Consider the following 24300-nt stretch of genomic DNA (forward strand, 5'->3'; position numbering starts at 1 on the left):
ATAGATTTTGGTTGAACAGCAGCGGGGGATAAAAGGAGCCGCGCGACCCACGTTCGCTCCTGCTGCAGCTGCTTCTGACCGCAACATTTTTTCACATTCATTTAACCATTTTAATAGCATTTTTGGTGTTAGTTTGCTGCATTAACCAATTTAAAAGAAACAAATGAAGAGGAAACCACCAGAACAAAAATGGGAGGAAGTAAAAAGGCTCATAACGATAATGTACTCAAATGAAACAAAACAAAATAAGGTGTATTTGTACATTCTTGCTCCTACTCCCACTTTATGAATAGATTTACATGGGAGGCCTATTGTATCTAGTTTGGCTTTAAGTCAGGAATGAAAGAGGGTCAGCTGGTTACAGACCTTAGGACAAGGCCTGCGGAACAAAGTGGAATATATGGGATATTTTCTACTACTTATATGCTTTATCAGATCATTTTTAAAAACTTTGTCATACATACATTGTGCTGGTAACAATCTAGCCATTTTTGCAGACCTGAGTATCATGTTACACTGCAAACTAAATCTCTAATTTTGTACCAAATATTACCATCGCCATCCCCTTACCTGTAAAATATGTGTTGGCAGGGAGAGTAGATGCTGGAAATTTATAATACCCATTTCCTGGGAAACGGATTCCTTTCACTACAGTTACACTTGATGTTGCAAAAGATGCATCCATTCTCTCCAGCAGATAGGTCGGAGAAGGTCCATTAAGTTCTTGAGGTTCATTCCAACTTATCTTTATTACTGTACTGTTTACTTCTTCTACGTGCGGGGCAATTAGCTGTCTTGGAGCTATTTATATAAAACAAAGGAAAAGAAAGATACATCCCTCCAGTTAAAGTTGTCCAAGCAATACTAGTTTACCAAATAAGCTTGAAAATGTTATTATGAGATACACTGTCACTGAAGAAAACAGTACCCATAACAGTTTAAACACTAATTGTAAGTGGCCATTGACCTCCATATTGTCTAGCCATACCAATCCAACCTACTGTTCTTTAATTGAATTTTTAAAAAATCAGATTTGCTGGGGTTTGCACCTTCCCTGCTGACAAAGAGTATTTTTATCTCAGGATCATAGAAGCATGTCTATGACCATATTAAAGACTTTGGCTTTGACTTTAGAAGCAATCATGCTTTATACCAACTAATTCTAATCAACAAGAACTGCTTGTTTGTTTGTATATTGTTATGCTGCTTTTCTATCCAAATAGGGCCCTCCAACATTGTGAACACACACAACAACAACAACATAACTAGGGAGGAGGGTCAATAACAATTATTGGAGGAATGCAAGATGCCAAACAACTCTGAAGACAAGGGGAGAGAGAGAGAGAGAGAGAGAGAGAGAGATGAAACTCCATGAGGCAAGAAATCCAAAATTTTGATGGTGCGACTGACAAACCATTTTCTTGGTCTGTCATTCACCTAGCTTTAGATAGCCACAGGTATATAAAGCCTTCAAAGATTAACAGAGCAGTATGTGTAGTTTCACATGCAAGTAGGTAGGCCTTTAGGTATGCTGAGCTCAGGCCATATTGAGCTTCAAAAGTCAATACCAGCAACTTGATTTAGGCCCAGAAGCAAACTGCAAATGTAGAAGCAAACTGAAAAAGTAGCAAATGTAGATGGAAGAAGACTAGAGTGATAAGGTCTCCATGAACAACTCCAGTCAACATTGTTGCCACAGTATGCTGTACCAATTGTAGCTTAGAGCCACATGAAGAATTCATTGCAGTAACCTAATTTGACATTACCAGGGCATACATCAGAATGGCAAGATCTTTCCTGCCCAGCTGGCTCACCAGCTGAAGCGGGTAAAAGATACCCTTGGCTACTGCTGCGACTTGTTTATCCCACAGGAGGCCCAGGTCCAGCCGCACTCCCACGTTACAAACCTGCTCCTCTGGGGGGGGGGGGACGCAATCCCATCCAGGAGTTATCTGGGTCAAACCTTTCTCATATTAGCAGTACCTCCGTTTTGTCAGAATTAAGTTGAAGTTTTTTAGATGTCATTAATTCCAAAACTACCTCCAGGCATCTGCTCATAGTTTTCACAGCTACCCTGAGGTCTGATGGAACTTCAAGACAGAACTGAGGGTTTTGTACACATTGTTGGCAACTCAGCCTTGATCTCCAGATGAACTCTCCCAGCAGCTTTATTTATAACTAGATTTAAAGCCCATTTTAAATTAAAATAAAATGGGCGCTAGATGGCTCCTCGCCGGGCTCCCCCCAGACGGAGGAAGGCTCCAGCGTGGGCGGGGACGGCGTGGGGCGGCTGTGTGAGGCGGGCCGCGCGGTGGCTGGGCCTGTAGAAGGGTTTGTCCTCCTCCCCGCTTCTGATACCGGTAGGCTTGAGCGGGGCTGGGGTAGGCAGTCGACAATTGTCCAGAGGCTGGGTGTTTGGTCGGGGGTCCTGAGGGAGCGCGCGCTGTGGGAAGGGCGTTTTTCTGGCGGCTTGGCGTCCGGGCACAGCGGCGTGGCAGTGGGGCAACGTCGGAGAGAAACAAACCTTACAGACGGTGGCTGGAAGTGCAGCGGCCATGGCCGGTGTCAGTGAGTCTGCTCGGCAGTCCAAGGGGTCGTCGTGGCATCCAGGTGAGTCATTGTAGAAGGAGGCGAGCTGGGAGGCATGCAGCATTGTGGGGCGGCGCAGCGGCGGCGCAGGCGCGTAGCTGGCGGTGGATGGAGTGGGCGGCGGTGTGCCCATTTGCGGGGCATGTTCGTGGTGGCGGCGAAGTCTGGGGGCAGCCTGGGAAGGTGGAAATTGGCATTCCGGGAGTTGTGGGCTGGGGCTGGGGCTGGGGCCGGGAAGGGGCCGGGGCTCGGCGTTCGTCGTCGGCGTGGGAAGGGCGTTGGAGGGCCTGGGCCACAGCGAGGCTGCAGGGCCAGTATTTTTGGGCCGCGGTGAGACTGCAGGGCTGGTATTTGTGTGGAGTCGTTGTGGGGAGGGAAGGGTGATGGTTGGCTGGCGGGAAAGGAGCAGGGCGGGCGCGTCTCTGACGTGGCCACCCTGCTCGTTTCCCGGCAGCGGACCATCTGGGGACGGAGTGTGGGCTTGGAGTCTGGGACGGGCCAATTGGCCACTAGGCCCCTGAATGGCACTCGGAGGGGCCCAATCCTGATTGGCCCTCTCCGAGTTTTTATCCTGGACAGGTCCCGCCCTAACTCCTCCCCAACAGCCCTTACTCAATTATTTATTCGGGGCGGTTTAAAGATGTTAAAAAGCACAGGGAATAAGATAAAACATTGTGGGACCTCATATGTCAGAAGGCAAAGGGTACAACCGCTGTTTCTGAGAACAGTTGTTTCTGAGAACCATACTGTGCATTTGGAAATTATGTAATTTCTGCTTAAACAACATAAAATGTGCACCTGGGGAAATTTTGTGTGGCCTGCTGGGTCCTTCTGAAATATCAAGAAATCTATCATAAATAGAAATTCCATGTACACCGCCAAGCTGATTTGCACATCAGTGTCAGGCATGGGATATATACCATTAATTACTGGAGGTGGTGTGGTGACAGTACTGGCCATGGGCTGGAGGTGGTGTTGGTAACCCTATGGATGACCTCAGTCACCAGCTGGATTGAGGCAGTTCAACCATGCTTGCTCTATTAGATCTATCAGCTGCTATTGATATGGTTGACCATGAACTGCTGGTCCACCGCCTCACCGGGATGGCGATACAGGGGACAACCATTAGCTAGTTATGTTCCTTCCTCCATAACTGTACCCAGAGAGTTGATGTGGGTGAGAAGTTGTCACGCTCCTACCAAGTCCATTGCGGGGTCCCTCAGGGCATGGTTCTCTCCTCCACACTTTTCAACATTTTTATGCCCCCTCTGGCCCAGCTGGTACAGAGTTTGGGACTGGGCTGTCATCAGTATGCTGATGACACCCAGCTCTATCTCCTCATGGATGGTCGCCCAGACTTCCCCCCCCCCCAGAACCATTTACCAGAAGTTTGGAAGAAGTGTCAAGAGAATGGTCATAGCAAACACTCTTTTCCAACAACCCAAGAGACGACTCTACACATGGACATCACCAGACGGTCAATACAGAAATCAGATTGACTATGTGCTCTGCAGCCAAAGATGGAAAAGTTCTATACAGTCAATAAAAACAAGACCAGGAGCTGATTGTGGTTCAGATCATGAGCTTCTTGTTCCAAAATTTAGGCTTAAATTGAAGAAAGTAGGGAAAAGCCCTAGGCCACTCAGGAATGAACTAAATCATATCCCCGACGAATATACAGTAGAGGTGACAAATAGATTTAAGGAATTAGATCTGATAGACAGAGTGCCTGAAGAGCTATGGACGGAGGTTCGCGACATTGTACATGAGGTAGAAACTAAAACCATCCCAAAGAAAAAGAAATGCAAGAAATCAAAATGGCTGTCTGAGGAAGCTTTGCAAATAGCTAAGGGGAGAAGGGAAGTGAAAGGCAAGGGAGAAAGAGAAAGATACACCCAATTGAATGCAGAATTCCAGAGAAAAGCTAGAAGAGATAAGAATGCCTTCTTAAATGAACAGTGCAAACAAATAGAAGAAAACAATAGAATGGGGAGGACCAGAGATCTTTTCAAGAAAATTGGAGATATGAAGAGAACGTTTCATGCAAAGATGGGTATGATAAGGGACCAAAATGGTAGGGACCTCACAGAAGCAGAAGAGATTAAACAAAGGTGGCAAAATTATACAGAAGACCTATACAAGAGCGAGCTTAACATCCCTGATGACCACAATGGGGTAGTTACTGACCTGGAGCCAGACATCCTGGAATGTGAAGTCAAATGGGCCTTAGGAAGTCTGAGCAACAATAAAGCTAGTGGTGGTGACAGCATTCCAGTTGAACTATTCAAAATCTTAAAGGACGATGCAGTAAAAGTGCTACACTCAATATGCCAGCAAATTTGGAAAACTCAACAATGGCCACAGGATTGGAAAAGGTCAGTTTACATTCCAATCCCAAAGAAGGGCAATGCCAAAGAATGTTCAAACTACCGCACCATTGCACTAATTTCTCATGCTAGCAAAGTTATGCTCAAAATCCTACAAGCTAGGCTCCAGCAATATGTGGACCGAGAACTTCCAGAAGTACAGGCAGGATTTCGAAGAGGCAGAGGAACTAGAGATCAAATTGCCAACATACGCTGGATCATGGAGAAAGCTAGGGAGTACCAGAAGAACGTCTACTTCTGCTTCATTGACTATGCTAAAGCCTTTGATTGTGTGGAGCACAACAAATTGTGGCAAGTTCTTAAAGAGATGGGAATACCAGAGCATCTTATTTGTCTCTTGAGAAATTTATATGCAGATCAAGAAGCAACAGTGAGGGTTTTTAGCATGGAAGATTATAACCCACCACAAGCTGGTCTTGGGAGTGGCAGGAAATAAATGTAAATAATAATAATAATAATAATAATAATAATAATAATAATACCCATGCAACAATGACCAACATAGGGTTGTTTAGGTATCATTTCATAATATACCACACCATGAACCAATGTATATCATCACCATTAAATAATGATTCCATATATATGAATGGAAGTGATCAACAAGATAACTGTGAGCAGTAAGATTCAAAGCAGAAATGTGTTATCAGAATCTACAGATGTTAATGAATAACTATCTCCATTTTACAGATAAAAGCTCACTCAGGTTACTCAGCAGGTAAATATAGTCCATAGGCTCTTCCAAAGAAAGATGGAAGGCAGAATAGTGAACACCCGGTTGGTGTCACAAAAACCAAGTCCTCACAATTTTCAAGTTGTAGGCAAGCATCTCTTCCCTTGAGATATAGCACATCTCTGGAGAAGACCCTACAGTGACCCATGAGGCTGGTGAAGTTAAAGTTAAGCCTCCGGGGAGGGCGGTATAGAAGTATGATAAATAAAATAAATAAAACTCAAGTATATCCATATTGAACCACACTGTGTTTTTTTTTTCTTTTCAAAACACTGATCCCTTTCAAGAAAGAGGATCAGTGCTGCTGGAGCATTGTCTCCAATGTTGAGCTCTGTATATATTTTGCAGCCAGGTGGGAAAATGAAAAGTCACCTCAGTAGGGTGGGATAATTGTCCATTCACCAAACAGAGGGACTCCTGGTGGTTGAATGAGAAACAGCACCCTTCAAAGTGAGGGCAGCATGGTCATGGACATACAAAAAGTTGCAGATTGTTAAATCAGCTGTCTTAAACATATTACAGAGTGCCTAAAATAATGCTAGGTTCTAGATTTAGAAGTTTCATTTCATTATTATGTGATCAGACATAAGCTGTATCACTAATATACTATACAATACTACACAGTACAATATTTATTTGCCAAATACTATGGGCTAAATTATGCTTCTAGCAAATTACTTTGCTGTGTTGTGTTAAGAGTACATTGTAAAGAGCTTCATTTATAATAAATTAATAACACATCCTTAAAGATTCTTGCATACAAAACCATCAGCATCCCTTTCACTTCCTCACATTAACCTGTAGCATGTTGCTATTACATTTCCTACAGCATAATAAAATATTACATTTGGCAGAGGGAATGATGGGAGACAAAAACCCACCAACCGTGCTATGCATTGTAAATTCTTGCTTGGACATCATTTATGACTTCACAATCTAATTAGTATCATACTGCTATGTTAGAAATTTACTGTGTCGAAATTGAAGTAGTGCCGCGTGAGGTCACAAGCCTTCTCCGCATAAGTAGCACAAAGCACTAATGAAATGCGGTATTAATGCACAGGTTTCAAAAGAAAACATGGCTTTACACTTGGAACTTCACCTTTGGAGCAAATCAGTCTATGTCAGCATTTTAAATGCAATGGCTGAGATTGGTCCTCCAGTTCAGCCTGAAGATACTAAAGCAGAAATGCTATAATCCATTATTGCTACAATGAACATACATGGCTAACACTCTTTGACAACAATCACATCTTCCTTACATGTCCTCTTTTAATAAATGGGAGTTGCCTGCACTGTAATTATAGCATCTTTGCTACCCAAATTTGAAGCTTTTATAAGCCTGGTGCAATTAACTACTTAAATGCATTGTAACACTTGCTTCTCTGACAGGGAAGTATTGATTTTTTAATCATTTTCAAGTCTACTCCAGCACAAATAAATGTACTACAGTTACAGTTAATGCACTGTGTACACGCATTAAACACTAGCATGACACAATTTATTATTTTGTGATATATGGAACAGAAACCCAACCTTTCAGAAAGTACTGTCTTTGGTATAACATTAGCATTGTAACTACCATGTCCTTGGTGATTCAGAATACTTGTGCTTTGGGGGAACAAGCTGTACTTCAAGAATTGAAACAGGAAAAAAAAGTTTAGAGAATAAATCCCTGTGTCAATGTATTGTACAATAAAGACATGAAAGGCTAAAAGCCACAATATACATTTCCTAAAGGTGTCACTGTGGTACCTGTAGCAGCTTTGTTGAAGGAAGAGATTATAATTTAACCTATTTCATCCAACTCTTTTCAAATTCATGTCAAAGCATACTATATATTAACAAAATGTGCAATATTTTGCATATTTTGGTTAAGTACTTTAATTTTCTCTTCCCCCAGATAACATATTGTTGATATGGTATAAAGATAAAACAGTATTTTAAACCCCTATGATTCCTGTGTGCCTTTGTGAAGCAGAGGGAGCCACAAGAATCAATACAACAGATGGTCCATAGAGTTTTATGTCAAAGATATATCACATAGAGATGTTGGTATATTGGTCACTATAAGCAAGCCTTTCCAGTGTGCGTGTATGTGTCTGCGTGTGTGCATTATGTGTGTATGAAAAATATAATGCTGGTAAGTAAAGAGCAGTTAACTTTGTTTTGTTTGAAACAATATCATTTTAGTTTTAGAAGCTAAGACAGATGCCAGCATTTCACTGCGAACAGATGGTAATTCCATCTAATAGTGCATCTCTGTATTAGTAAGGTCTGTTGTGTATACAAACAGTAATAAACACTAGGTGAGGATCAAAATAAATTTTAATTGTTGACATTAAATTCTGGCAGCCATGCTTCTAAGGATAGCATATTCTATTCGCAAATCTGTCAGGTTAACTAATGCAGCTGCTAAAGCTTTCCTAAAACCTGTCAGGTTGCAAGGCTAATAAAAATGCATTTGCATTGTAGCTACAAAACTTTACTGGTCTCCTTCTCTTTCATGCTTTCATATTAAAAGGAAACTCTCATGAATTACCGGCGGCACTCCTGTGTTCTGTTCTTTACGGGCTTTGGTCTGCAATTAGCTTTTCAGTATGTTCATGACAATGCACAACCCCAAATGGCAACTCTTCGTATTAGTAATTTGGAAATGACAGTATGGATACATCTGTACTTTGGCTATTTTTCATCAGAACCATAATCATTTGAATAATTTCAAAATTAATAAGTTGGTATGTAAAAAAAGCCTTTGTGTCTGATCCTTAGCACAGGCACTCACTGTGTTGATTATTACGTGCTCAGAATGCCAAGCACTCCCCCCCCCCACACACACATATATATTGTTATATATTGTATAAATATTAAAGTTCCTAATCAAGCCACCAATGAAAAGTACATTATTTTTTTTCATTCAGCTTCATTACAATCTAGGGAGATAGCTTGTTAGCATTCCCATTGTACAGAAGCGGAACTGAGGGCAAGCATCAATGAAGCAGTGGAACAACAGTAAGACTCCTTGGTCTTTATTTGTCAGATTTATACCCTGGTTTTCCATCATAAGGTATTCAGAGTGGCTTACAATATTTTATAGACAGTAATCTTATTCCCTCACCCACAGGCATACTATATTATGCCCTTACTGCTCTGCCTAAACTGTAAAGGGGAGAGGGCAACATTCTCTAGTCCTTTCTTCCCAGCACTATGGCTCATTAATGCTTTGGGAGCCATGCAGAAAGGTACCAGACACCGCACTGAATTTAGTACTGAGTGCTACCTGCCAGATCCCTTTGATACAACCGTTCTTGGTAAGAGGAGTCTAGTCCCTAGGACTGCCTTCATCCAGAAAGCATGCCTATGCCTTTACAAGTTCCATGCGCTACATGAACATGACACTGTTATACCTCCTTGTTTATTCACTGGTTCCCTTCCCCCACAACCAGTTCCATAATAATTGTGTCCAAAAGCCAACAAAGATGGATAAAAGCAGTGCAGTCAGCTTTGGAGCAATGAAAAAATAATTGTATTTGATTATTTATTTAAAACATTTTTATGCTGCCTCTCCAACTAAATTGCATCCACCAAGGTGATGAACATCAAAACAGCATTTATAATAAAGTATATGTAAAATAATTCAATAAGTATATCTAAACACATAACACCACAACATGGGAGGGAGGCCAATGATAGTTATTGGGAGAATGCCAAGCAAAACAAAATAGTCTTCACCTGCTGGTATAAGACAACAATAGAGGAGACAGATGAATCTTGCTGGGAATAGGAGTTCCAAAGTTCTGGTACAATAAGCAAGAAGGAACTTTCTCAAGTTGCCACCCATCTAGATTCAGATAGTCAGCACCCAAATTAGGACCTCTGAATATGACTGGAGTGAACAGTAAGATATATATAGTAGAGGGCAGTCCTTAAGGTATACTGTCTGGTGAGAGCTCAAAAAGACAGTGACAGCCAGTGCTGATGGAATAAGACTGGAGTCATATGACCAACTCAAGTTAACATTCTAGCAGCAATATTCTGTATCAACAGTGACTTCCAAACATTCATCAAGGGCAGTTCCATAGAGAGTGCATTGCAGTAATCTAATCTTGATGATACCAAGACATGCACCACAGTAGCAATTACTGCTCAGGAAGGGCCACAGCTGGCTCACCAGCTGAAGGTGGTGAAAGGCACCCTGGTCACCATAGCCACCTGCTTATTCCAACAGGAGGCCTTGATCCAGTAGCATTCTCAACCGACAAACTTGCTTCTTTAGGAGAGTGAAATCCCATCTAGAAGAGAAGATGTTCCATTTTCTGGACAAAATTCACACTCACACACACACACACATGTACAGCAGTAGCACCTTCATTTTGTCAGGATTAACTTTCAGTTTTGCTAGCCCTCATCCATTCCAAAACTGCCTTCTAGCATTTTTCACAGTTTCCACAGCCTCCCTGGGATCTGCTGGAAGAGTGACTATTACCTGTAGCTTGTTGTCAACTCAGCCCAGATCTCCTAGTGGCTTAACCTAGATGTTAAAAATCATGGGGGACAACAGGACCTTGTAAGCCAGAAACCTAGGGGCAGAGCAGCAGTCCGTCAGCACTACACTCTCAAACATGCTTTTGAGGTAGATTGAAACCATTGCAGAACACTGCTTCCCAGCTCCAACCCCAACAGCCAGTCCAGAAGAAAGCCCTGACTGATAGTATGGAAAGCTAATAAGAGGTTGAGGAGAAATAAGAGGGTCGAGCTCCCCCTGTCTATCTCCCAGCACAGGTCCACATTTGGGTTCCACACTTTCTATGTAAAACAGTAGAACAGGTCCACAATTTTGTTTTACATTCCCAGTCGTGCATCCATTAACTGTTTAGACCCTTCAGGAAAATCCTCTGCTCAGGATCAATATGTAAAATAGCATTCAAACAAACACAAGCTTCACCAGTACGTTTTATCATGAGCATATAGAACCATATTTCATTTAAAAAAATCAATGTAATGGTATTTAAAAAAAAAATCCTGAAAAATATATTGCTTCCACCATATGGGACAACCAACGACTCACCAACCGATTTAAGATGCAGCATATTGAGCTGACCATATGTTACAGTGCTGTTGAATGGCTGAGTGATTCATGCCCGTCACATTCTAGTATATCAATTAAAGCTCCTTGAAGTCTGCATGATTTGTGTCTCTGTTATTAAACCCTGCTAATTCATCCCACTTACACATCTGTTATAAATCTCTAGGAGTGCTGCATGATTCATGGCAATCTGTGAGCATGGTACAGCAAATTCTTCTCCTTGTAATTAACAGTAAATTGTTTTACTGCCATGCAATGAATTTTTCAGTTATATTGCAAATGAACTCCTAAATGCATGGCTCTTTCCTAAGAACTGACTTATATCATTAGGCAATTAAAAAGTATTGCTTTGAACCAAAAGCTTTTAATCAAGAGAAATACAACTTAAACTCAGTCTAAAGACCATGCAAATTTGACATACTGGCAAAAGAATAATTTGTGCAATTTCCTGAGGAATGAGATATGTTCTTTAGGGAGAACAAACAAATACATTTTGGCTTTTCGTAGTATTGCACATAGAGCAACCAGTCTGAAGAGCACTTGGCAAGAGACGATACCAAGCAGATACTGTTGATCTCAGGGGTTATTTAAATCATCTGTCATTACCAAATTTCTCAGATTATGTTTCACGTCTGTAATTGGAACACAGTGCCTATATTCTTGAAAGAAGTAATTGGATAATTAAGCAAGCAAAATCATCACAGGATTCCAGTGTTGTTCAAGAGTTTCAGTCAAAGGTGAAGCCAATTCATTTTAGCTTTGTCTCTGTAGCTTCCTGAAGTAGCTTTGATTCCCCCACCCTCCTAGTCTCATTCTTGGCAGCAGTCTCAGGTTCATGAGTCCATACATCAAGTCAGTGGTTTAACAACAAATGAAATTAAAATCAAAGAAGGGAGACTAATTGAAGGACAGCAATCCAAAGTGTTTGGTACCCCCTCTCCATGTGTGCGTGTGCATGTATACATATATGTGTGTGTGGAATAACAAATCTGCATGATAATTTCCCCTTTTTAGAATGGAGCAGAAAGTGACTGGCTTAATGAGGGATTATTCCAGGCAGGAATGAACAAGATGCATTCATAACCAGGAACAAAGATTATGAAAGGGGGGGGGGGGGACTGGCAACTGCTGAGAAAGAAGGGGATGATTGGTTTATGCATTATGAATAAAAGGTAGAAAAATATTTATATTAGTATTCACTAATGACTATATATACAAGATTGCTGTAATTAAAATTATAAATTAACATATTAAGAGTGCTTGTTTAATCACTTTGGGTCCCATTCACAATGACAGACTTTTATGTACTTGCATGCAAAGGAATATGTATTTTCAGAGCAGAGGCAAACAACCTGTGTATTTTACTTTTAATAGAGAAAGAAAAATCTAATGTACCACTAATTGCCAGTTAATTGGATATCAGTGGTTTTTAAGACTGTGATAGAGCACTGTGCTTAAAAAACCATGATATGACTGGCAAATCATATAGTTGTTATCCATAGCTTGTACCCTTCCAAATGCTGAACATTCAGACATTACAGTTTGGGTTTGGTGGATTAAAAATTATTTTAAGGCAATACATATAACATTTGAAATTGTAAGATGTGAACAAAACCCAGAAATCAACCCAATGTATCTGCTTGTTTCCCTCTAGAATTAATCTGTTTTTTTAATTGTATCCAAACAATACATGGATAAAAACTTATTATTTGCCAGATAAATAAGATTACTACAGAAATTGAGGTTTTATTGATTATTATACAAGTTGTTAACCACCATGAGCCAGAATGTTTGAGAATGGTGGTATATAAACCAAATTATAAATAAATTAAAAAAAAGAACAAACATCAAGATAGAAATCACTTGTGTGACTCTCAGGAGGTGCTGAATAGGTAAATTAGAAGACAAGTTACTCACTGATTGATTGTATTTGTTGACCGCCACTTCTGAGCTATGCTGGCTCATGGCAATTTAAAATCCTTATCCATGGTTCCTCTTAATATTTGTGAAACCAGCTGTGGGGTGGAGCATATCCGGGGTGTCCGTTGGAATAAGGCCAATCAGGGTGTGGCCAGTGATTGGCCCAGCCCCTATGGCTCCTGCCCTCCCTTGCTGGGCACTCACCCCTTGCCTCACTTGCTGTGAACTCCACAACACAGACACCTGTGCTGCTGACCACCAGCCTGCCCAGTGCTCTGCGCCACTCTTAAAGATGATTAGGAGAGGGGGAGCATGGCTGCCACCTACCCCCCCCCCTCCCAAAGGCCCACTGCGGCCTCCACGGCGCTCCACAGAACTTTCATGCCTCACTGGGATGGAGGGCCCAATGGCCAAAACCTCCCCCCCCCCCAAGGCCCTGCACTTCCCTCAGCGCCTTGCTGCTGCCCTCACAAACATTGCACCAATGAGCTGTCAACTGACCACCGCCTCCCCCCTCCCACAGCCAGAGATATAAGTGGCCACATTCGGAGGGTGCGTCATTTGGAGGATGCTTCCCCAGTGACAGGGAGAGCCAGCGTGGCATGGAGAGTGGAGTGGCCGCTTAGCTGACAGACCATCGCAGCTCATGGAATTGGCTTGGCCCACCGCAAACCACCATGAAGATACGAGTAACCGTTTCCTGGACTCCGTTAAAATGTCCTGTCAAGAGCAAGGACAGGCCACCAGTGAAAGAAGTGGTGTTTAAACTGAAGAAGAAAGAGTCAACATAGTCGTGCTGCTGTAAGCATTCCCTCCTTCCTCCCAGGGTGGGAACTGTGGGTGGAATTGAGGGATCTTGAGAGAGCTCTATTGCCAATCGTCCCTTCGTGATCATTCACCTCAGGATTCTTCTCTGCCAGCAAGATAACATGGGCAGTGAATGGGCACCCACTGTACTACAGCCCCCCAGTGGTACCAGCGCCAAAAGCGTGCAGGTGGCCGTGGGACGTTGGGGGTTGGGGGAGGAAGTGGCCATTCCCCACTCTGTGTCTGCGGCTTCTGTGGCTTCTGCCCCCCCCCCCCCAACATCCCACGGCCACCCGTGTTGTCTTGCCAGCAGAGAAGAATGCCAAGGTTAATGATTGCGAGGGGATGCTTGCCAATGGAGCTCTCTCCAAATCCTTCATTTCTGCCCACATTTCCCACCCTGGGAGGAAGGGGGGAACACTTACAGTATTGCGACTATGTTGATTCTCTCTCTTTCAGTCTAAACACCACTTCTCTTGCCGGTGGCCTGCCCTTGCTCTTGACAGGATGTTTTAACGGAGGTCAGGATTAGGGTTGTGCGATTCAGCCACCGAAGCGGCCGTTCCTTCCGGGTGCGGCTAGCGCCGCGCCGCGGGGGGGGAGGCCTGCGTGGTTGCGCCTGCTGTCACGCCGCTGCCGGCACCGCTGCCGGCACCGCCCTCCCCCCCCCGGCGCGGTGCTGGCTGCGCCCGGACGGAACGGCCGCTTCGGCGGCCGAATCGCACAACCCTAGTCAGGATACAGTTACTCTTTTCTTCGTGGTGGGTCACGGTGGGCTGAGCCAATGCCATGAGTTTCTACGGTCTGGTGCCCAAGCAGGCACTCCGCACTCCATCCCATGCTGTCTCTTCCTGCCACGGGGGATACATCCCTCCAGCCCCTGACTTCAAGCATTCCACGTTCCGTCTCCCCCACTTCCTTCCCCCACCCCTCTATGTCCCATGGCCACCTGCACGTTTTTCATGCTGCTGACTCTGCTGGAGGGGGGGCCTGCTAGAACCTACTGTATTTGCCATAAAGGTAAAGGTATACCCTGTGCAAGCACCAAGTCATGTCTGACCTTTGGGGTGATGCCCTCCAGCGTTTTCATGGCAGACTCAATACAGGGTGGCCTTGCCAGTGCCTTCCCCAGTCATTACCATTTTACCCCCCAGCAAGCTGGGTACTCGTTTTACTGACCTCAGAAGGATAGAAGGCTGAGTCAACCTAGAGCCGGCTACTGGGATCAAAGTCCCAACCTCATGGACAGACAGCTTCAGACTGCATGTCTGCTGCCTTACCACTCTGCGCCACAAGAGGAATACAATGGACTTATCTGCTAGTAAAATGATAAAATCAAATGAAACAGAAGAAAAAATATACAATTCCATATCCTGGCAATAGAACTAATCTAATCCGCTCCTCCCTCCTTTGCCACTTTTCTCTACCAGAAGGAGTCTCAAACTGGCTTACAATTGTCTCTCCCCACCACAGACACCCTGTGAGGGAGGTGAGGCTGAGAGAACCCTGATATTACTGCTCGGTCAGAACAGCTTGATCAGTGTGGTGGTGAGCCCAAGGTTACCAAACTGGCTGCATATGAAGGAGTGGGGAATCAAACCTGTTTCACCAGATTAGAATTGGTGCTCCTAACCACTACAACAAGATGGCTCTATTACCATCAATGGGAGACCTCTTTGTAGCTCTCAGCTCCACCTGTGTTCCACCTGAGTTCTGGACAGAGAAAGACAGTAGAAAGGAGAAAGCCACTGAGCCCTGTGGATATATCCCCTTTCCTTCCTGCTTACAGCCTGTTTGAGGTATTTTGAGTGGTAATTCAAAATTTGTAATCCACAGCTACTGTGCTATAGTGAATGATGTGCAGATCTCAAAGAAGACCAGGATTCACCCTCCAAATTTACCATGGATTCATTATATTGTCTTGGACATGTCAGTCTCAATTTCATTTCCTCACATATAAAATAGGACTTGCCACACAGGTTTGTGATGACAAATACCAAATGAAACAGTATATGTGACAAACAGTAGCAGTTACTACAGGTTTAAGATTTTGCAAGCTATTCTTTTGAATATAATCAAAAGGTAAGAGGACTTTTAAATGGTATATTTGTGGGAGGTAGATTTCAGTTTCTGGGTGCTTGTGCTTTATAAACTGGGTACAATCCAACTAAAGCTGGTTATGACTATGTCTTATTAAAAGTAATTGTAGCTGGGTCAGGGAATTAGAATTTACAGTATGATCCCATTCATCGGAAGATCCTGAGATAAACCCAACCTCTTAGATCATTAGACCTAAAGATGGTTGCACTGGCTATGCTGGATAATCAGTACTATTTGTAAAATTCAGATTTATATAAAAGAAGTCTGCTATCGACTGACTATTATTTATTAGTTGAAAATGTTTATTAGCAGCCTTTTTTACCTTGCCAAATTCAGGGCAATTTACAATGCAAATAAAATGACAATTATAAAAAAGAAATAACAGACAATAGTTAACTAAATAGTTAAATAAAACTAACAATAGTTAAATAAAAAATTAAACAAAAAACATCCCCAAAGACCATTTATTCATGCTGGAAATATGGCAATTTAACTGATAACACCAGAGAGAAAACATGCCTAGATTACAACACCGCAGAATACTTGTACATTCAAACATGTTCATATTCTAGAACATTTGAGTGCTAATATTATAGCTTCACTAATATCCATGAAATCAGTGTAAATTATTTCTCATTCAAACTAAAATTTCTTATCTGCCAAATAAATGATCAATAAACATGCTTGTATGTGTCAGTGGGAATTGGGGACTTGCTTGTAAATCTGAAACCTAAACTGACATTTACATAGTCTGGACACCATATTGAATGGATCCTATATGAACAGCTAACATCACTCTCATTTCAATACAAAGTGGGATTTACAAAAATATTTGTATATTGTCATCCAATGCAACTAATTTATGCATCACTTCACAGCAGGGAATGAGTGAGAAGGGCCCGGCCATTGCACAAGCGCCTCTCCTTGTGCTCAGCTCAGTCCTGACAATCCTTCTGTTGTGCAGGCTTTGCACAGCAACACCTACACAGATGGGCCTGTCATGCACCCTGAATGTCTAAATATTCACTTTTGCTTTGACACATGAGCAAGAGACAATAACCAAATGGTTATCTTCTCTCAGCCACCAGCTGTTCACCACTGGCAACAAAGACAGCAGGAATAGTCACAGGAGCCTCAGTCCCAGATTCTAACAGTGATATCCGATGAGTCCGCAAAGAAAATATTTACTCAGGCTTTTATGCCTCTCATCCACTCCTTTTTACCTCCATACTTTAAACTCCATAACCCTCCACAGCCAGAAACATAATTGTCTTCTAGTATTACAGATGTGGCAGTGGACAAAGACCTATGAAATGCTTTGCATCAGATTGTAAAGTTCAGGAATAGTTTATTAAAGGTCTGCATGCTAAGTATTCTTGTTTGCTATGAAAAACTTGAAGTCAGTGTAAGACTGGTGGGCAGCGTTCTTTTAATGTTCTAAAAAGATACTGTGAACCCCGGGTCAGTGCATCCTCTGCAACTTTTGCTTTCTGCAAGATTTCAAAACCCATATCTTAAGGAGATGAGTTGGTTTTCTACACCCCGCCTTTTGCTACTCAAAAGAGTTTCAAAGAGGCTTATAAACACTTTTCCCATCCTCTCCCCAAAACAGTCACCCTGTGAGGTAGATGGAGCTGAGACAGCTCTGAGAGCTATGACAGGTCCAAGGTCACACAGCTGGCTGCACATGGAGGAGTAGGGAATCAAATTCTGGAATTCGACCTGGCTCACTGCTCAAGTAGAATCAGGTTGAATTCCTGCTTCCCGATGACATTGGCATCGGTCCGGGGCAGGCCCAGGCCTGGTGCAATTCAGGCCCTCAGTTGGCCCATCGCCCATTCCCTTTTTTGCCACAGGGCTCATCAGGCTGTGTGTCAGGCTTGGGCCATCCAGAAGGGGGAAAATCAGGTCATCCTGCCTTCTCCCCACCCCTGCCCACAATACTGCATCCTTAAAAATAAAAAAAATGTCTGCCTGGGAAATTTCTTTTTATTTGTAAATAAATACGTAAATAAAAAAAAATATTTGCGTGGTCATGACTCACTGTGGCTGCTGTTGATGCTGCGGAGGGCTAGCTAGAGGAGGACGCACCTGCCTCAGCAGCCCATTTGTAAGGTATGCTGCGTGCACATGAGCACAGGCACACACACATGCAAGGCATAAGGGGCAGATGGTACCCGCAATGCCTTTAAAGGTGCCATGTGCAGGATCCTGTCCCCTTCGCCTCAGATGCCACAGAGCACCTGCCCTCCCACACAACCTATGTTTATGTGGGAACACTCTTGTTACAGAATTTTGGGGAGGATGTTTTGACATTTAATATTTCATCACTGCTGTGGGTTTACATGGGGTGGAGCCTGTTGACAGGGAAACGGTTGTGCAATTGGACTCCCTGGGATTTAGGGCCTCTATAAGAGATGGCATGTAAATGAGAGTGGCTGACCTGGCTGGAGGCCCAGAGGCTATTTGCCAGGTGGCCTATGGTTAGCTAACTGAGGTTGCTGCCCTTTGGCTCCCCCATCTAGATTGCTTCCCTTAGTGGCAGACTCCAGTAAGCAAGGGGATCTGCACTCCCTACTGGGAATGCAGTGGATCCCCAGGGCGACTCTGGACTCCGCAGGTTTTGGTGTTGTCCATTGACTGCTAGGTCAGGCTCCCTCTCCCATGCTATGCAAACCCTCCTATTGGGAGGTAATAAAGCTGTGACCTTGTTTATACCCAATATTGGTATGTCACGTCTTATTCCAGCCTGAAATGCTCTCCTGCAAGTCAATGTGGTATTGCATCATTATACAATCACACATTCTTACAATTTTTTAAAAGGTCTATGCCACCCCGTAGAGCAGTGAAACCTCATTGCCCTGGCTGCCTTGTTCGGGAATACAAATCTGGGATGGATGTGGAGAAGCAAGCCAAATGCTTCCCTGTGCAATTGCAGAAGAATTGGGGCAACTTTCCCCAAGCCAGAAACCAGGCAGCAGTACAGTGCAATGCTTCCTGTGCAGCAATGGGCCTTGCAAGACTGGGCCAGGGGTTTCTTCTCTCATTTCTCTATAGTATGACAGAAATCCATCCACTGCTGGCAAATACAATTCATCCCATAGTCTTATTCTCTCTCCCATTCTCTCTCCCAAGTCATCATTGAAATCATTAATCATTAGCTAGTTACATTTTGGTTGTCCAACAGTACAAAAAAGATACACAGGCAACAGTTTTTTTCTTTCCAATAAAATTAATCCTATTTAAAGTTGGTTTAGCCTAAAGAATGGCCACTTCCCAGAGAAATACTGATATATTGTATTATATTAGTATCTTATATAATATACTAGCAATAAAGCCCATTTGTAAAAATGGGCATATAGAGGCCGGGGGCGAAGGCTGCGCGGGCGGGCGCAGCATCAGTGCTGTCGTCCTCGGAAAAGCAGGGGCGAGGTGGCACAGCAGGGGAGCAGCGTGGATGCACTGGTGCTGGCAGGCTGAGGAGAGGGCCTGGTGCGGGCCGTTGTCGGCTTCCCGGGCCTGGTGTGGTGCGGTGGGAGGCTCGGTGTGGCATGGTCAGGCCTGGGTGCTATCCGCCATCTCTGGAGAAGCCTTCACGGGGCGAAGGCTTCCTGGGGCAGGTGGGACATGGCAGGAGGCTTCTGGCGGGCTGTGCGGGCCTGGGAGGGGGCTGCTGGGCTGGAAAGGAGCAGGGCCACCTCGTCCTTGACACGGAGGCCCTGCAACTGTAGTGTGGGCCTCCATTCCCCCTCCAAGGCGGCCGCTTGGGGGGTGGGAAAGGAGCAGAGCCACTGCGTCTTCGACGTAGCGTCCCTGTTCCTTTCCCCAGCAGGAAGGGACCCCGGGCGGGAAAGGACCAGGGATGCCGTGTCTTTGACACGGCGTCCCTGCTCCTTTCCCTAGAGTGAGGAGAAGCCGGCCGGAGGACTCACCGTGTTGGAAGGCTTCTTCATCTGTGCGCCGACTCCCCAGCTGGCCCAGGCGAGGCCGGGCCAACCAGTCAATAGGGAGTTACACTTTGCACAACTCCCAATTGGACACTTGCCCCTGGAGTGGAGTCAGAGGGTCCAATCAGGAGCCGCTTTGCGGCTCCTGATTGGGCCCTCCAAGTTTTTATCACAGACTGGGCCCGCCCATTCTCTTCCCCTTTAGCCCTTACTGCTTTATTACTACCGCTCAGCAGGAGCGGTTTAAGGATTATTTTACATAATATATTATCTACTATATTATATTACATACACATATGCATATATATATATATATAGAGAGAGAGAAAGCTACTGGACTCAATTGGCCCCTTTATAAATCTATGGTATGGTCCATTTGGAATACTGTGTACAGTTCTTATCATATCTCCAAGAGGACATTGCAAAGCTGGAAGTGTAGAAAGGAGGACAAACAAGATGGTAGATGATTAGAGCCTACAAGGAAAGGCTGAAGAGTCCAAGGCTTTTTGGTTTAAAACAAAGAAGACTAAGGTGGAGCAATATAGAGGTTTATAAAACTTTGCATGGTGTGGAGAGAATGGGCAAAGATAATTTTGTCTCCCTTTCTCAAAATACTATAAATTGAGGGCACCCAATGAAGCTGATGGGCAGTAGTTTCAGGATGGAAAAAAGGAAATACCGCTTCACAGAGAGAGAATTGAAATGTGGAATTCACCAACAAAGAATGTAATGATGGCCACAAGAATAAAATCTTTAAAAGAGGATTATGGTGACTGAGGGGAACCTCCACATTCAGAAGAACTAATCCTCTGCATCCCAGAGCCAGGAGGCAACATCAGGGGAGGGGCTTGACCTCTATGCCTGTTGTTGGCCTTCCAGAGGAACTGATTGGCCTCCATGTGAGACAGGATGCTAAACTAGATGGACCACTTGTTTCATCCAGCAGGAATCTTCTTATGTACTTAATGCAATTAATGTCAAATTACTAAAGCTGCTTGGAAGGAGACAGTCATAAATGAACTCTCCAGTTTCAGTGAGCTATTTATTTTCAGGAAATTGACAAACAAACAGGTAAGGTGGCTTCATCATTAATAATAACAAAGAATCCTATTTAAATGCCATTATCTTCTATTGAAACTGCTCATTAGAATAGCTTGCAAGATGCTGAGCTACGGAGATGTAAAAGGTTGGCACTGGTTTTCCAATTCATATATGACAACTGGGTGAATAAAGAATAAATTTACATACTCTATGGAACTCTAAACACAATGCTGAAGATAGAAACCAGACCCAAATTAAAATTCTTGCTTACTCAACAAGTTTATTGACTGACCTTGGGATTTATGCTCTCTTAGTCTATTCTAACTCTAAAAATTGTTAGGACACGAAACAATCTGATCTTGAATCAGTTTTCACAGAAGCTATTATGGCTGGTTTCTAGGAACGAGTAGATTTGCTCCATTTTAGTCTTTACTTGAAATTTGATGTTGCATTCCATTCATTAATTTGAGTTTAAGAATGAAGATCCCTATAATTAATTCTAGAACTGAAGCATGTGCTTCAGATTTCACTTCATTTGTAGCCCCCTCTACATGTTACAAGCACACACTGATAACACATTGCCAGAAAAAAAAACTCCCAACATGCCCATATGCATAATTTCATCAAGATAACTATCCATCAAGAAAGGAGCCAATCTGAATATTCATTTAATGCCGATTTCAGTTTGTCAAGGAGCACACTTAAGGTAAGTTGATCTCAGGCATTTAAGGCTTAAAAAAAAATCCTGCAGAGAATTGACTATAGCCCCACCAACATCTTCTCATGACAGACAGCAGTGATGGCCCAACTGAATGTTGCCAAACACCAAAGGGATGCACTTCTCACATCTCCCACCTTAACACCAATGACCCATTGTGCACAGCAGCAGCCACGCTGGACTGCTGCCAGGCATTGCATCAGGGCAACATGCCCCGGTGTTTCCTGTGTATGCACGGGGAGAGCACGGGGAGAGGGAATCCCCTGGTGTATGCAAACTGCCCTGGTGTAGCGCGTGTGTGCAAAACGCCAGGACTAGAAAGCCCAGTATGCTGGAGGCAGCAGCAGTGGGAGAGGAGCAGGGGGCATGGGGCCCCCATCACACAATGGCAGGGAGTGGCATGCCACCGTACCACCAAGGTGGGGTTGGGGGTATTCCCCGGCCAGCTCCTTGGCTCTGTGGAGCTGACAGGGTATGTGGTGTCCCTGCAGGCCGATTATGCACAGTGCCGGCCCAACCTAGCCCCCGCTGGCACCCATGGCATTCCAGGGAATGCAGAAGATTACATGTTCCAAGAATCTCCACACCAGAAGAGCATTTGCCTAATTATATTTTCAATTGATTAACAAGAACGGACTCGTTTTGCCACTGATAAAAGCACTAAAACAGAAAACAATCTAGTGACCATTTTGGCAGAATCCAAGTACAAATAAAAGAGACTCTTAAACTTTTGATCTTTAATTAAGCCATTTGACAGATTTTTTTTCCTTTTTTGTGTTTTTGGAATCGTCCACCTTCTTCAAGCAGCATGAATTTATAGAGGTCACAAAAGGTAATTCATTATGGAGACCTGATGCTGCAAGTGCAACTGGACCAAATTGGATATGAAGGCCAAATGAATGAGGTGGGAAAATCATATAAACTCAAAAATCTTCATACAAACAAATGTACAACCCAGTGGTCTCTTGTGCTTTCCAGAAATAGCAATACTACAAGCCCAGTCCCAGTCCCACACTCCTAATAGGCCTCACCCAATAGAGCAGATTCTGCTGCTTCAAAGAAGAATATTACTGTAGCCAGTTTAAGGGGAAAGAAGGAACCAACTTACCAAGGGTGCCCATTGATGGGTGGTGGAGCAGGCGCCAGAAGAAGAGGCACAAAGAGATGGAAGGAAGGCCAGACAGCGCATGTCGGTGCACATGTGATGTGGCAGGCTATAAATAGTGCCATGTGTGCTAGCCAAGCCTCATTTGCCCCCGGGACCTAATGACAATGGAAAGTTTCCCTCCCATCCTCCCTATGTAGAAGTTGTAAAGTTTATGATTACTGTTATGGTTATTTGTTGGGTTATGGTGGATTTAAATTTATTAAATTTATGATTTTTTGTTAGAGTATGTGGGTTTATGGTGGATTTAAATTGTCACAGCTGGCGGGATGACATAGGGGGAGCCTGAATTTTGGGGGGTTATGGCCTGCGACCTAACCCCCAGGTTGGGACCTCCTAAGAGGTGGCTGGGTGGGAGCAACCTAACCTTGTGGAAAGACGTGGGTGTCATGCAGCCAGGTGGCTCGAGGTTGGACCAGTGAAGGTGTGCACCCCCAGTGGTACCTCGGGTTGGACACTTTCCAGGTAGGAACCCTAGTAACTAAGGAACCCCTGTTCCTAGCTGGGAGAAAGGTGAGGCCACTAGGGTTGAGGTGTGGTCGGCTGATGTGTGGCAGGCTCTCCCCTATGTATAACCAGCACTCCAGGTTAATAAAAAGCTGTGGTTGGTTATGCCAACACTAAAAACATGTAGAGCATCTTTCTTGGGGGCCGGTAATGCCCACCTGCCTGTCAATTAGAACTCAGAAACTTCCACTGTTGTGGGGAGAGGGAAGGTGATTTTAAGCCACTTTGAGACTGCCACTCTGAGACTCCTTTGGGTAGAGAAAAGCAGTATATAAGAACCAACTCTTCTTCTTCTTCTAAAAATATCTGTGTAACTTTGTTTTTGGTATCAATTACCACTGCCTCAAAGAATATGGCCTGTGAACCTGGAACTCGATTGTTCAAAATTTCTTATTCTATGAAATCAATAGATGGCATTGACAAGCTACTGTCTTTGGTCTAAAAGGCACAATCTGTAAAAAAAAAAAAACCTTTTGGCTTAAAATGCAGTCATATCTCTATGATACACTATGTAAAACTGTTTTCATACCAACTTTTCCATTCTGTCCTCAAGAGCAAAGTCTGCAGTGTACCAATAATTAATTTGTTCTGTTAATTTAAGATAGATAATTGCAGTGGGTGAAGCTGAGAGAGCACTGGTTACCTGTCTGTTTCTGGGTCAGGTTCAAGGTATTGGTATTAACCTTTAAGGCCATATGCGGCCTGGGTCCTGCCTACCTGCAGGACTGCTTGCTTACTTATGCCCCCCACAGGGCCCTTCGCTCTGTGGGTATGAATTTACTGGTTGTCCCGGGCCCCCGGGATGTACGCCTGGCCTCGACCAGGGCCAGGGCCTTTTTGGTCCTGGCCCCAACCTGGTGGAATGAGCTCCCGGAAGAGCTAAGGGCCCTGTCGGAGTTACCAGCTTTCTGCAGGGCCTGCAAGACGGGGCTCTTCCGCCAGGCATGCGGATGAGGCCGGGGCAGAGCCCCGGGGGAGGGGTTTTCCAACTGGTTCCCAAATTCATCTCGGCCCCGACTCTCATTACATTACATTAGATGAGATCAAGTGCCCCACCCTGAACAAGGAGGGATTACGAGAGACTAATCAAGTTTGCAGATGACACCAAATTGGGAGGACTGGCAAATACTCCGGAAGATAGAGACAGAGTTCAACGAGATCTGAACACAATGGAAAAATGGGCAAATGAGAACAAGATGCAATTTAATAAAGATAAGTGTAAAGTTCTGCATCTGGGTCAGAAAAATGAAAAGCATGCCTACTGGATGGGGGATACGCTTCTAGGTAGCACTGTATGTGA

At 43.9% G+C, this 24300-nt stretch overlaps 1 protein-coding gene across 1 annotated transcript in view; it reads right to left on the bottom strand.

Annotated features, from left to right (window-relative positions):
• Nucleotides 1–24300, bottom strand: part of USH2A (usherin) — a 684687-nt gene that overhangs the window by 490757 nt on the left and 169630 nt on the right. The window contains exon 22 of the mRNA XM_077339259.1: nucleotides 571–801. Within this exon, the coding sequence (XP_077195374.1) occupies nucleotides 571–801 (231 nt within the window). The remainder of the gene's footprint in view (nucleotides 1–570; nucleotides 802–24300) is intronic.

The sequence above is a fragment of the Paroedura picta genome, chromosome 1 (assembly GCF_049243985.1).
Source record: "Paroedura picta isolate Pp20150507F chromosome 1, Ppicta_v3.0, whole genome shotgun sequence".
Lineage (NCBI taxonomy): Eukaryota > Metazoa > Chordata > Lepidosauria > Squamata > Gekkonidae > Paroedura > Paroedura picta.